Source organism: Miscanthus floridulus, chromosome 1, assembly GCF_019320115.1.
Source record: "Miscanthus floridulus cultivar M001 chromosome 1, ASM1932011v1, whole genome shotgun sequence".
NCBI classification, from domain to species: domain Eukaryota; kingdom Viridiplantae; phylum Streptophyta; class Magnoliopsida; order Poales; family Poaceae; genus Miscanthus; species Miscanthus floridulus.
In genome coordinates this window covers 154434805-154449744 of record NC_089580.1, presented here as the reverse complement: position 1 = coordinate 154449744, position 14940 = coordinate 154434805, and the positions used below count along the sequence as shown (strand labels likewise).

Below are 14940 nucleotides of genomic sequence, written 5' to 3'. Positions count from 1 at the left end.
CGCTCTCCACATTGTCCCAGACTCTATAGAGAGAAGATGAGTTCAAAACTCTACTTGTCCGGCTACAATTCCAAAACCGTGGGAGTACCTACATAATATTCACGTTTTCAAAGAAACAGTTGCCGCTGAGTAAACTGCAAAAATGTTTTCAAAGAAACAGTTGCTACTGAATAAATAGCAAAAACGAGAGGAACTCAAGATACTCCCGGAATTGCACTTCTACCGTACTACTAGTATCTGCGACGTGGCTCTCAAGTCTCAACTACTAGTATCTGTGATGAAGTTGTTCCCAGTCCCAGTGATAGGTTCTCAGCCCTGCGCCTTCCGTTCCATACTTCTGGGCTCAGCGGGCTGGCACCATCGCATGTAACAATACATCACAAGGATAAATAAACCATACAAAAGCTAACATGCAACTACAAACCTCATAGAGACATTTGAGCACTAAGTTCACTGCAATTCAGAAAAGGGAAATGAGGAACCAAATACACATTCTCAGAGAAGCTCACCTGCTCCAAAGAGAGGCGATTGGATGAACCATGAATACCTGAACACTGCCATATCAATTGCAGAAAAAAAAAACCCTTCATATCATATGGGCACCTGTGCAGTGGTCAACAGGTCGAACATCAAGGTTCGTTGGTTCCACAATCCACTTCACTCATCAGAGATTTCAGAATACAAAATACATCATACATGTTCAAAACTCCTAGAGTACACGAGGGTGCTGACAAAAATAATCTTGGAACATATGCGGTTCAGCATAACAGTGACTAGATAGTCACATAGAGCCCTGAGGTACCTCACTCGCTAACAGAGAGAGATCTCTGCCTGCTGCGAGACCTGCTAACACTGGGGCTTGCACTCCTTGATCTGCTGTCAGCAGGTGAACGCGACACAGATCTCTCTCGAGGTCGAGGAGACGGGGACCTGTCAAGAAGGCAGGTGAGCCAATCAATTGAACTGGGACATTACAAGCACATGGAGTTTTCATCAGCACATAGGAGGGGGATGGAAGCAAGTCGTACCTTGAATAGTGCTTTCGCTTAGGTGCTGGCGAGTAGCTTGGGCTGTGGGACCTTGATCTACCCCTAGGAGAATCGATGTAACCAGGTGACCTTGAGTGCAACCTCCGATCATAAGAACGGCCTCTGCCACTACAGAAGTAACAAAATGCAGGAGTAAATTAACTTTTACCTCGTAAAATGCTATGGCAGATAGATAGCTTATGCACAAATGCACAGTTATATAATGGTACCATAAGGGAAGACTAGTACCCCATTCTTTCCCTGGCCCTCATGTCAGAAGGCTTCTTCCTGTTTTCCTCTGCAAAAACAACAGTAATTTCCCTTCCAAGCAGCATCTGCCCATCCATATGGTACTTTGCATCAGAAGCATCCTCAGGATCAAAGTATTGGATGAACCCAAATCCTTTAGGTTCCCTGAAACAGAAAGCAAATTTTAGTATTTTACCAAAAATAGCAATGCTTCAGAACCATTAAGGAGAAAACCCCTGCATAGACAATCAAATTAAGATGCTGCGAACTCTTCCTTCCAAGAATGGTGATACACACAAATCAATTTCAATTGATACACAAATCAATCTCAAAGGTAAAGCAGGCACTAAGCTGCTGACCTTGCACTCATCAGTGTTTAGTGATACACTTGAAATTCTTCATAACTTGCATATCTCTTTAAACCTCTATTTCTTCCTTTTCTTCAATAGTACTCTTAAGACTTGCGTCTTCAAAAAAGTTACTTTCACTGTTAATCTCAGGGGGTGGGTAAAGCAATCCAGTGTAAACCAAAGGAAACAGAGCATAATAATTTTAAAAATCTGTAAAGAACATATTTAATATGTTAAAAACAAGCAACACCAATCATAAGCCTGTTCTGGAGCAAATATACTTTATTATATACAGCTCAGGTAGAGATCGCCAAGTTGCACCTAAGAGTCCATGGGCAAACGCCCACTCACAATAACTAAGACAATGTGTCTTACCGAGTGTAGTAATCCTTTGGCAGATATATGTCTTTAAGGCGGCCAAATTTTCCAAATGGTCTACGAAGGTCATCAGGCCTGCAGTCGTGATAACAGCCAAGTTACAGTTGTGTAATGTCAAAGAATAATCCATTCTCATCGTTATATGCATTAGGAAGCACCTCATAAACATAGAAAACAAAAAGGACTTTGCAACCAAAAACTCAGTCAAAACAGGGAAGGGAGGGGTACGCTTCATTAAGACATAAATTACGAAGCAGAATGCATTATAAATCTTCAGAGTAGCAGACTGTATATTTACAATTTTTCTATCTATCCTGTACGGGAGCTATATTACATGGGACTAATTTGAAAAATAAAAAAGATCAACATGCTTTTTTTATTTGCAAAAAATATATACTAGAAGTCTTAAGCAAAATTAAGAATTCAGTCCTCACAAGCCTGCTAATTCTATTCCCTTTGACAAATTCCAATATTATATTATAACGAATTACCTATTTTATCTTTACCAATTCAATAACTATTGACAGCAGCACCAAAGAAAAGTCAATCTACTACTGATCCAGGAGCAGGGAGAATCTTACCTACAATCCCGACGAAGATTCCTCACCAAAAGACTAGTTGGGAGGTCCCTACCACGGCCTCCATAACGACCACGAGGACTTGGGCTGCGAGTTCTTCTCCTGTAACCTCTTGGCGGCGATGGACTGTAATCATAGCTTCTTCCCATGTTTTTCTAAGAAACCAAGAGAAAATAATAAGATTCGTTAGAAACGCCACAATAGCAATTCCGTTTCAACAATATCATGCATTTACATATCAGACCATCTTCGAACAAAAAGAATCGAGGCCATGAAGAAAATATATCTACCCAAACAGGCACCAAAGTATAAAGTTCTTCACTCTGGACAACCGCCGAAACAAAAGACATGTTATAAACAGCTTGGTTCTTTAGTTGTTTATTATATGCAAGGAATCCAACTCCATCCTCTATCTAGAATCATCTGACCAAAAGAATCAGTTTTAGAAACTGTTGCTTAAGAAGCGCTCATGCGTACATGTCATCTATCATAAACTTAAGCAATATTACAAACCATAAACATAGGAAGAAACAGGTAGCTGTAGATCTGTATGACCAAATACAACTAATAATATTTTTTAAGTGTTGTGCATATTTTGTTTGATTGAAGCCAAGAAAACGAAGTTTTCCTATCTTTTTCTTCTCACAATTCTACTGGGGGACTCTACCAGCACGCATCTACTGCCGACTGCCGTCCATCCCACCCTCCCCGGGGAAATAACAGCTTCAACACGCGCACGGCCCTCCTCCAAGGCGCAAACGACCAATCCCAAAAGAATCTAAAGAGCTCCCCCTCCCTCTCTGCGCAATAAAACCACTCAATCCGCTCGCCACTTTCAAAATTGTGAGCGGAACACGCCCTCAGGCCTCAGTCCAAGGCAACAGGCCGACGCTCCACCTCCCGCAACGCGATAACGAACTAGGGTTCCTCGACCAGGGAAAACGACCGAATCGACTACACGCCGAACATCATTCGGCCGCGTCAGATTCGAAGCGGGGAAGACCACGGGGGAGTGCACGGCAGCGCTCACCTCGGCGGAGCAAATCAGACGGGGCTCCTGGCAGCAAACTATCAGCAATCAGGGCGGCGTAATCTCTCTCCCCTCTGGAATCGGAGGCGTACCTCTTTTTGTCTAGGGCACGGGCCTCTTTTTGTCTAGGGCACGGGTGGTCTCATGTCTCCGGAAGCTTCCGGGACTTTTACATTAACACACATCCAAATATCACTCATATAATAACACTTACAGCTTTACCAGAAGAGAGAAATTTTAGTTTTAGATTTACCACATTTACGCCACGTGGCATGCCACGTCAGCTCGACACGCTATCGCCTAGTCAGTCTGAGCATGTAAAATATCGTTGCTACCTGCCTTGCTCCTCTCTCTCCGTCCCGACAGCTGGGTCCTGCTCCATCCCGACAGCTGGGTCCTGCGGCACCTGTCACTTCCAAGTGGATCCTACTCGTCAGCTTCGTCCAGCACCTAGATCGGAGACAGCCAATCGGCGATGAACTCGTGCAGCATGGGTGCGCCCTGTCGAACACCATCACGGCGTTGTTCAGTCGCCTCCAGTCGCCCGTGGCGTCGTCCACGGCCTGTGCTCCAATGGCGTTGCGGAGGTCGGAGAGCGACCTGAGGACGACGACGTCAGCGTCGAGGTAGATGCCGCCGTACCTGTAGAGCAGCTTGAGGCGGAGGAGGTTGGAGAGGTTCTGCCTGAGCGGGACGCTCCCGAGGCTGACGCCGCCCTGCTGGACAGCGCCTGCGAGCGCTCCCGGCAGCCGCGCCAGCCGCTTCCCCGGTGGCCGTGCTTGCCTCGTGCCCCCCGCGACCACGGCAGCTCGTGCTCGAGCGGTGGCCACACTGGTAACCGCGGGCACCGGCCGCGCTCGCGAGCTCCGGCGACCGTGGCTCGCCTTCCCCTCCGTTCACGACTTTGAGCGACCGCGTCCCGGCAGCTCCCGAGCGCGCTCACGATGCGCCTCCCGGACGCGCCTAGTAGTTGTCGGCAGTCGCGCTACCCGCGCCCCAGCGAACCGCTCGCACGCGTCGGTCCTCCCCACGCATCCCCCGGTGGCCGCGAGCCTGCCTCGGCGGCCTACGCCCCGGCAGTCGTGCCCCCGGCGAGCCGCGCCCCAACGGCCGTGACTCCGGTGTGCCGCGCCCCCAGTGGCCGTGCCCCGGTGAGATGCGCCCCAACGGCGGCGGTCGAGCATGCGCGCTCCCATCCAGGTGCGGGAGCTGGAAGACGAAGCTGATGAGTGGGGTCCACCTGGAAGTGACAGGTGCCGCGGGACTCAGCTGTCGGGGATGGAGAGAGAGGAGCAAGGGAGGGGTAGCAACGACATTTCACGTGCTCAGGCTGACTAGACGACAGCGTGTCGAGCTGGCGTAGCATGCCACATGCGCAAATATGGTAAATCTAAAACTAAAACTTCTCTCATCTGGTAAAGTAGTAAGTGTCATTCTAAGAGTGATATTCGGATGAGTGCCCATCTTTATAATGGTAAAAATGTAAAAGCCCCGAAGCTTCCGAGGTCCGAACGCGACCGCGACGGGTGTGTGAAAGACAAGGAGCGCGGGGTGGGCACTCCTAGTGTAGGAGTTGCAGTATCTGTACTCAACACAACATCCTTACACCACCACACACGCACACCCCTAGAAGCTACAACCTATACATGTCAAGCGTTCTTCTGAAAATCACCAAAGTCACACGAACCTCGTAGACGACAGACACGTCGTAGTTTTATGGTAGCGCCACGCGAGTATCCATGAACCTGCAATTTTTTTTTTGAAATAAATCCCACGGTGAAAAATCAGTGAGCCGAGCAGGGCTCACCATCCGAGCTGAGGCTCAGTCCCCGGGCCGTGCGGTTTTAATTAGAGAAGGGGAAACGACATGGAGTTGTTGGATTCGGGTCGGTACAACAGTTGGGCTGCGTATGTGGAGGGCCACGTTGTTGGGCTATATACTCGTTTGGGCTCGGCGTGGGCCTATAGATCATGGGATTAGGCCCAAAACAGGTTCAAGGTCTCTGGAATTGTGTTCAATATATGATTGTCCTGAATTTTTTTTAAAGTATACTATTTCATATAGTGAAAGTTATGTATTAAGGAATCTTTTTCTACTATTACTCTAGTAATGTCAGCCATAGGTTATCAGTCTGTGTTGTATATACAGGTTAAGTTAAAAAGAATGACAAACTAAAATCTTATCTTATAAAAAAAATTACGTTCAGAAATGGAGAGAGTTTATGATTTTCCTAGTGCTAGCCACTTTAAACGTATACTAGAACATTAGGCGCCCTTCGGGCGCCCTACAATGGCCTAAAGAATGGAAGTTATTATCAAAGTTTGATAGTCATTGCTTTATAACTAAATGATAATGTCAATATCTAAGCAGACATTAATATAGTAACTCTCAATATCTGCGTGGAGTCAACACCTAAGATTAGGATAAGTAAGAGAGTTGTTTTTGTCAGTTTGTTAGCAGCAGTGTCCTGTTAGTTGTAGCAGCTCAGCACGAATCTACATTGTTCCTTGACAGATCCTGTTGGTTGTAGCAGCAAGCTCTTTTTCCAAAAGACCAGTACTTTGCTTTCTAGCCACTGCAGATTGTACAACAATTATCAAATCTAATAAACAATCACAATAATCAATCAATGCAAGAGGAACTGTTTACATTGTTTAAAGTCCACACCTTCAGTATCTGAACCGCTACTTATCCCTCCTGACACCTTCACATATATTGTCAAACAGAAAATCTACATGAATATAGGAAGGAGGGAGCTACAGTCACAAAACTTTTCAATTAGAAGACTCTACCTGTCGAGTCTGAGCTGAAGTTGTTTGACATTCTAGAGAGGCAATCGAAGCACACAAAAAATATCATTGCTAGAGAAATTTCTATTTCACTTCGTATGAATTTGTACCTGCAAAAATATTGACATGGGCAACCACCATAAATAGCCTGCATGTAGAACTACTTTGATTTAGTAGACCATGAAGGGAACTCACATGATCAGAGGCATCATTTTTTCCCTGGTGTGCTTTAGGATGTGTTCCCCCTTCTGTTATCAGTAATACCTTTCTTCACATTGATTGCCTTAAAGAATGGTCTTTCATGTGCCTGCTCTTTTTTGAGAGACGAAGCAATATGTTTCCTTACTTCTTGAACTAACAGCATATCTGTAGAGTTGTATTGATCAACTGGACAACTTCTATTGATCATATGGCATGTACATATATAGATTACAATCGTGGCCTGTGGCCAAGCCTGTACATGCGAGAGCGTTACATGTGAGAGCGGGCGAGCGCACAGAGCGGGAGCGTGGGCGCCATGCAGGCGAATCTAGGATTTTAACTTTAGGTATGCCGCTAAAAAAATATTTCATATATAATTTGGTAAATCCATTTTAGCAATTCAGTAACAATTGTAAATTTTACAACTTGATTTGGTATACATGCACTAAGTAATATGATAAGGCTTAAATTCAAGGATTAAGTTGAAACCATCTACTAGATACAATATAAATAGTTCAAAAGTCATACCGATAGTTTAAATATAGGCATAAAAGAGTACCAGAGGCTTACAATGCTATTTTTTTAGACTGTTTTATTCGACGCTTTCTAAGAAATATGAATGTCTTACTATATCTTCTTCATCAACCAGATCAACCACTGATCTTCCACCACTAGTTCAACCTGATCAGATGGAGGATTAGAAGGTTCAACTGGCTATGAATGTAGCTATGAATGTAGAAAATAATTTTCTAAAAAACACGAAGAGCAAAGATTAAAATTTACCTAACCAAAATAGTGAATCAAGACGATAAGTCCTGGCTGGCGCAACCGTATATTCTGCAGACAGGACGTGGGAATAAGATGGCGATCCTCCGATCTAGCATTTAGAGCATGGCGGAGGGCGGCAGGGCACCAGGGGTCATGGCCAGCCGACTCACCTGTCAGGCGGCGACGCACGTGTTCCTCCGTGGCTCCCCGTCTGATCGAGATTAAATTAGGAAATTCGAACGTATACGGAGCGCACATACCGGACGTTTGAACTTTAGAGAATTTGAGTTCCCTTGCCACATGGGCCACGTCAGTGCATCATATGGGCCTCTTGTCATCACGCGATGGTGTCCACGTATGTTTTTTTTCTTTTTTTTCTTTTTAACAAATACAACGTATATACAATATAATAATATATATACTACTGCTAGCTAGGTTTGCAGGGTATGCCGGTGCATACCCGGCATACCATGTGGCTACGCCACTGGCGCCGTGGAGACCGGGCTCGCGTGGACGCGGTGATCCAATTGTGGGCGCGGCGAGTGCGCGCGGAGACGCGACGAGTGTGTGCTAGGCATTGTAATCCGAACGACCCGGTCTGGCTTAGCCGTTGCAGAGCTGCTTCCGCTGACACCCCCCCTGCAGTCTCGACGTCAAGCGCGGTGACGGAGAGGCTGTCTCTAAAGTCGAAGAACGCTGAAGGCAGCCCTTTGGTGAACACATCAGCGAGTTACCGCGCACTGGGAACGTGTGTGACGCGACGCTCTCCAATGGCCACTTTTTCCTGGACGAAGTGGATGTCTAGCTCAATGTGCTTGGTTCGCCGGTGGTGGACAGGGTTCCTGGACATGTAAACTGAAGATATGTTGTCGCAGAAAAGCCATAGTCGCTGACGGAACCTTGCAGAGGAGCTCGCCAAGAAGATGTCGAAGCCAAGAGCACTCGGAGATGGCGTTGGCGATGGCGCGGTACTCAGCTTCGGCGCTCGACCTTGACACCGTGGTTTGTCGCTTGGATGACCACGAGATGAGTGAATTGCCGAGGAAGACGCAAAACCCTGAAGTCGAACGTCGCGTGTCTAGACAACCGGCCCAGTCGGCGTCGCTATAGGTGTGGACGACGGTTGATCAGGTAGGTCGTCGTGGCCAGCGCTTCAGCCCAGAACACCAGCGGTGCTGCACTGTGAATTAACATAGTGCGAATACAATCGTTAATAGTTCGTAGAATTCTCTCGGCCTTCCCGTTCTGCTGTGAAGTATAGGGGCAGGATAGACGCAGTTGCGTGCCGAGAGAGGAGAGGAGCAGACGCATGGCGGTAGAGTCATACTCCCGGCCATTGTCTGTCTAGAAGGCGACGATGGGCAGACGGAATTGAGTGTGGACATAGGAAATAAAGGAACGAACAGTGGGAAGAACATCAGATTTATTTCGAAGTGGAATTGCCCATAAGTAATGGCTATAATCATAAAAAACGACATAGTACTTATAACCATAATGACTAAGAACTGGAGACGTCCATACGTCTGAATGAACTAGTTGAAAAGCAAAAAAAATTATGTGATGCAGATTCAGCGAAGGAAAGACGAACATGTTTCCCCAGCCGGCAAGAAGAACATGAATGAGCATCAGATTTATTACATTGAAAAGGAAAAGTATGTAAAATTTGAGAAGTGATGGGGTGTCCGGGGTGTCCTAGCCGCCGATGCCACAGAGATGTTGCCGATGAAGCAGTGAGGGCTTGGTGGTGTGGAAGGCGAAGGGGGTAGAGGTCGCTGCTGCTTTCAGATTGGAGCATCTCCGCCCTGGTAGGAAGATCCTTGATAGAGAAACCAGAGGGGTCAAACTCGATAGAAACATTGTTGTCACGAGTTAAGCGGCGAACACTGATCAAATTCTTAATGAGGTTAGGGGAAATAAGAACATTTAATCGGAGAGGGGAGGTGGCAGTAGGAATGAATGTTTGTGCTTGATGTGTGACCGACATACGAGCACCATTGCCTACCGTGGCCGCCATGGCCTACCGTGGCTGGAACGGCAGACGGGGTCCCAGAACGCCGGCTCTGGGGGAGCAAAAAGGCATGGGCCAGGCCTGCACCATGCCTTGCCAGGGATTGTAGCCCACGACCCATGGCGCGGACTGCGCGGTGGAGTTGTTGGGTCGCGGCGCGCCACCGTTGCCGCGACCTCGGCCACGGCGCCGATCTTGGTGGTTGTTGGAACGGTTGTTGCCGCCGCTGTTGGATCGGGGCGCGGTGGAGGAAGAAGACCTGTCCTTGTGGCCGGTGGACGCCGAGTTGGAGGAGCCGCTGGAGTTGTCGTCGTGAGTCACGGCGAGGGCCTGGACAGCTTCGGCGTTGGCGTCGTGCTGAGCGCTGAGCTCCTCGAGGATGAGGAAGGAGCGGGCGCTCTAGAAGGAGTGCGACGGGTACTTGGACGTGATCACCGGCTTGACGTAGCAGTATCGGGGATTGAGGCCGCGAAGGAGGTTGAGCACTTGACTCGGCTCGGAGACGGGATGGCCGATGTCGCAGCTAATCCGCGATCCGTTTCAACTTGGTGCAGTAGTCGTTCATGGACATGTCGCCTTGCTGCAGGGTGCGCAGCCCGGTCTCCAGGTACACGGCGCGCTGCAGCTTGTTGTCCTGGAACAACCCTTCGACGACGTGCCACAGGAAGAAAGCGTTGTGGCGATCGTGGCGAACGATGTCGAAGACGCCCTTGGAGACGGTGGTGAGGATCCAGTTGACGACGCAGGAATCAACCCTACGCCACTCGCCATCGCGTTCCTAGGACGGGGTGGGGGAACGAACATGGCCCTCGAGCCCGAATTTGCCGAGGGTGGAATCGAAGAAGTGGCGCCACTGCCCGTAGTTCCCCTCGTCCATGTCGAGGATGACAGGGCCGTGGTGGCGGATGGAGATGCCCTGGATCCGAAGAGGAGTCGGAGTGGTGGGAGGAGGGCGCCATTGGAGCAGCGGAAAGAAGATGTGGCAAAGGGATGCTCTAATAGAACCTTGGACGATGATACCATGTAGAGTTGTATTGATCAACTGGACAACTTCTATTGATCATATGGCGTGTACATATATAGATTACAATCGTAGCCTTTGGCCAAGCCTGTACATGCGAGAGCGTTACATACGAGAGCGGGCGAGCGCACAGAGCGGGAGCATGGGCGCCGTGGAGACCGGGCTCGCGTGGACGTGGTGATCCAGTTGTGGGCGCGGCGAGTGCGCGCGGAGACGCGACGAGTGCGCGCTGGGCGTTGTGATCCGAACGACCCGGTCTGGCTTTAGCCGTTGCAGAGCTGCTTCCGCTGACAATATCACAGCAGGACTCGTCAGCATTTCTTCCACAAGTGTCTTAGCTAACGACCAGAAAGCACCATCAGATAGCACGTCACCGCCATCTAATTCAGGTAAGCCTAGAGGGGAAAAAAATCCTGCAATCGATGCGAAAATATTACCACATAAGTCAGGACAAGAAGCGGATCCTTCATCACCACTTCATATCAATACCATCATATCTTGTTCAATGTGTGAAGCTTTAAAATACAGGTGGCTACTTTGTACATAATCATTTTGTGCCATTTGAACTATTTGTTTTATTAATGCATATGATTTTAAACTTTTAAACCAATACTATACAGAGTAAATTTCTAATTTCAGTACAACACGATACACGATTTAGATCATAAATATTACCTAGCCAAAGTTATATATGCATATGAAAAAAATTAGCAGAAGCATGCCTGACCCCTAAAGAAGAAACATTAGCATTCATATTTGGACCAGACTACCAGAGCCATTAGAAAGATGCAGAAGTTCCACCTGTAGAGTGATTGTAGAAATGAAATGTTCAATGGTAGTCCAAAGATTAGCCTGACCAAATGCAGATAAGGGCAAAATGGTACTCCTATGTTAGTGTACATTGGTGAAATGCGTTTCAAGCTCTTCTACAACCAAAGATCTAGATTATACTTTTGATAGACGCAAGTTGATTAGAAATAGTGTGCCCTGGCCGCTTGGTCGTTGTGAAGCTCAACACCGTGACTTTGAAGATGCATCACAAATTCACAGGTAAATCAATCAACATTCGGCAGGATTCGAATCAAACTAACCAATCGTGAGCTCACCTGCCAAGAACCGCGGCAAGCATGCCGTGGTGCTAGATCCGACCCAACGCCAGGCTCCAGCTGCCGGATCTGCCGTGTCGGCAGCCATGAAGCACCAAAGCATAAAAAATCCATGAGATCAAGTCCAAATCCCTCCCCACCAAACCCTAGGACCTAAAAGCCCCCACATTTCTCACCTTGAGCCTCTTCGGGGGAGAGAAGGGGGATGGCAATGGGACTTTCGCCTGATCTGCGCACTGGCGGATCTCACAAGCTCCCACATGCCACAGAGGCCGCATGGCTTCCCATGCTCGAGCCATGATGGCACTCATGCCGGGAAGAAGAGGGCGCGGGGAGGAGACGGCAGGGATGAGCTAGCGCTTCCTTATCTGGCGCTGACCATGGCCTCCGTGGGAACCGGCGAGGTCCGCCCGATCTGCGTGACGCTAGATCTCACATGGCGCCAGCGCTTCCCTATGCTGGAGAGGTAGTGCGGTTTCAACGCTCGAGCGACGGCGGTGTGGAGGGTGGGCGGGAGGAAGGGCAGGGAGGGGCGGAGGTGCAGCGATGGCGGCGGGGAGAGGAGACTACGAAGACAGAGGGACAACGCAGGGGTGCCGGATGAGACCAGGGCTGCCGCGGCGCGCGCGCTGGGGGCTTCCTGCAAAACATCACGGGGTTCTGCAAAAAAGGAACAAGTCTCGAATTTCCTCTTCTTCATGTCAGAATAAAATTTACATTAGGGGTTTACGTGAAAAGTATCTCAACGTGGATACTGTTTATGGATGATGAGCTGGACCGCGGGTTAGTTTTCAAACAAATAGAGGGCTTCTCTGTAAAACTGTCAGAGGCGTATGTGCCAGCACGGGAGCGAGCCACGGAGTCCCAAATTCTCTGGTGGCAGCGGACTCAAGTGGGTTTTAACATCTCCCAATATGAAGAGGATGAAGATAAGCTGGCGGCTACAAATCATCAAAACGATTCGTTTCGCTGAAATTTAGCCACCGCGGATGTTGATCCATTGCGAGAGAAAGACACTATTTGTTCGTTGAAAAACACCGCTGAAGTAATGCTGAAGAACAGGACCAAAAGCCTAAAATAGGGTTAGACAAAATCTTTCTCACATTTTTTTTTCTCATGGCAGCGAGTTTTTCATATATTTCTTCTACGTGTTTCCCCCACAAAGGAGGCGTGGCATAGTCCTGACTCCGGATCGTTTCTCTCATTTTTTATCCTTGCTTTTTTTTAACAGATTTATCCTTGTTTTCCTTTTTATTAAGTTTGGTATATAGTATATTGTGGTAATATCGTCGCGGAGTCTCTCTTGGTGCAAAGGCGAACGAATGAAAAGCAATCTGTTAGGTATCTAGGCAAGAAGACAAAACTTGAAAAGAGCTCGGAAGCCATCAGACTGTTCGTTTGGTCGTATTTGGCTTATAAACCATGACTTATCAATCAATGAACAATATTTTTCTTTCACACCAAACTAGCCAACAATACTTTCAGTCATGGCTTATAAGCCAAACCAGGCCAAATGAGCATGGCGCATATGCTTACGTACACCTGTTCATTTCATAAATAAAGTTCGACAAAAGAGGAGGTGCAGCCAAGGTTTTTTTATCGGCCGAAATTCACGAAAATTTTCGAAATTTCCTTTCTATCCACGAGGTCCGATAAAATTTGACATTGGCCAAATTTTTTCCTTCTTTCCTGCTTCCACACAGACAACCCAAATTCAGCCGTGCGACAATCCCACACTATAATATTTTATTCTTGTTTTTATCTGTGAACAAGTGATGTTTAATAGCTTAGGAATAGTTTCAAGTCAAATTCTACGGAATTTTTTCAAAACAATTTGATTTTTTTTTGAATTTGGTCCGATATTTCCGATATATCTTGCTTATCCTATTTATCCATGACCTCCTATAAATTTTTATTTTCGATAATGAAAACCACCACAGCAACGCAGGTTCCAGAGTCCAGAGGAGGCTACCACGTTCAGATTGCCATTTGTCACCAGCCATTGCGATTTGCGAAGCCGATAGTGTACGTGTGCGGGAGCATGGGAGGAGGAGGAACCAAAGGTTCTTTTCTCTCTTGTCCGCTCTGGGAGGCGCAAAGTTTCCTTTGATCGCAGGCATCTCGCGATCCCGAAGGCTTGCGTCGCTGCCTTTGTTTGGCACGACAATGTTCTTACGTCTTCGACTTACCTTGACGGCGACTGGATGCGTACCGCGTAGTATTAGGAATACTCTTCTTTTTTTTTTAGTACCACAAAAGTTAGGCTGGTCGATCATCCGCGAGATGTTAGGTATCTTTTCTTACTAGAAACTACCTGTACACTGCAATAGCAGAGATATTATTCGTTATTTTTCACGAGTTTACGTGTCAAGTTAGAATTCCTTTGTCGAACCATGGGTTTCGTAAATTAAGGGTTCGTTTGGTTTCCCTTAAAAAAAAAGGGTTCATTTGGTTTGTGGAATGAAGTACTCTATCATCTCGTTCTCTAATTTTTCTGTTTGGTTTGCGGAATATAATGGGTTCATCCATTACCACCTCAATCCTCACAGGCTATTAACTAGTACTAGTATGAGAAATATAATCATTTCATTGAATTTAGAAATTGACTCATGATGTATCATCCCATTTAAAATGGGTTAATTCCCTAAACCAAACACTCTGTAAGTGATCATAGAATAGGAAAGTGATTTTATTTGCTTCTAAACCACTAACCTCTTCCATTATATAAAAAATACATAAAATAATTAAACCCTTACATACACATCTAAGTTATCCACGTATGCTATCAATACAAAAGTAAATTAAAAATTCTCTAATCTACACTAATTATCCATCTTTGTCATTGTTATTAAAAGTTTAAATAAACTTCTAAATTTATATTCAAATTACTCAAAATTACTATTACGAAAAATACCTCTTAAGTAGCCGTGTATATGGTTCCAAACTTTACAAGGTTGCTTAAAGCCTTTTAATAATGGCAAAGGTGGATACATTAGATACGTAGTAATTGAAGGGGTTGCTTTAGATTATCATTCGTAAAGCTATAGGTGGGTAGTTTCGATGCTAGTTTATAGGCTTACACGTGGGTACTTTTTAGAAAACAGAATAGATCCAACGTGGATTAAAGTTCGTTGAATTTATGGCCAAATGTTTCCGACCATTCTTTTCTTTTTCTAGTATGTTTCATAAGGATTAAGGCACGAGATTTCCATTGAAAAGCATCAATTAGTAACGGTAAGATACTCCCTATGTCATGTAATATAGTGTATTCTAGGAATTTTAAGACAGATTAAGAGAGAACGTAAAAGAAGCATGTACCCTTAATTTATTTCCTAATCAGACGCTATCATTAACGTGATTAATAGTGATGGGTTGATAAATGAAAAATATTTAATGTAAAACTGATTTTTGTCCTCTAGAACGCATTATATTT

At 46.3% G+C, this 14940-nt stretch overlaps 1 protein-coding gene and 1 long non-coding RNA gene across 3 annotated transcripts; both read right to left on the bottom strand.

Moving 5' to 3' along the window:
• Positions 1-533: 533 nt before the first annotated feature.
• On the bottom strand, positions 534-3758 carry LOC136498426 (serine/arginine-rich SC35-like splicing factor SCL33). Of its 2 annotated transcripts, XM_066494364.1 has the most exons (6): positions 3614-3758; positions 2587-2738; positions 2003-2080; positions 1278-1442; positions 1029-1157; positions 534-930 (listed from the first exon to the last, which is right to left on the bottom strand). In XM_066494364.1, the coding sequence occupies exons 2-6, from the start codon at positions 2730-2732 to the stop codon at positions 804-806; spliced, it is 645 nt and encodes a 214-aa protein (XP_066350461.1). In that variant the 5' UTR covers positions 2733-2738; positions 3614-3758; the 3' UTR covers positions 534-803. The 2 variants fall into 2 exon arrangements, with proteins under 2 accessions (XP_066350461.1, XP_066350466.1); XM_066494369.1 differs by lacking the exons at positions 2587-2738; positions 3614-3758 and adding an exon at positions 1637-1744 and having other exon boundaries at positions 2003-2020.
• Positions 3759-10408: 6650 nt separating this feature from the next.
• On the bottom strand, positions 10409-12018 carry LOC136498420 (uncharacterized). Its single transcript, XR_010769620.1, has 3 exons — positions 11684-12018; positions 11508-11576; positions 10409-10814 (listed from the first exon to the last, which is right to left on the bottom strand). It is a non-coding gene; the product is annotated as an uncharacterized lncRNA (long non-coding RNA).
• Between the last annotated feature and the right edge of the window lie 2922 nt (positions 12019-14940).

Coding starts and splice junctions, on each gene's coding strand:
- LOC136498426 (XM_066494364.1), bottom strand. CDS start 2,732: ATGGGAAGAAGCTATGATTACAGTCCATCGCCGCCAAGAGGTTACAGG. Junction 2,081..2,586: donor AATCTTCGTCGGGATTGTAG/GTAAGATTCTCC, acceptor TCACGACTGCAG/GCCTGATGACCTTCGTAGAC. Junction 1,158..1,277: donor AGGGCCAGGGAAAGAATGGG/GTACTAGTCTTC, acceptor TTACTTCTGTAG/TGGCAGAGGCCGTTCTTATG.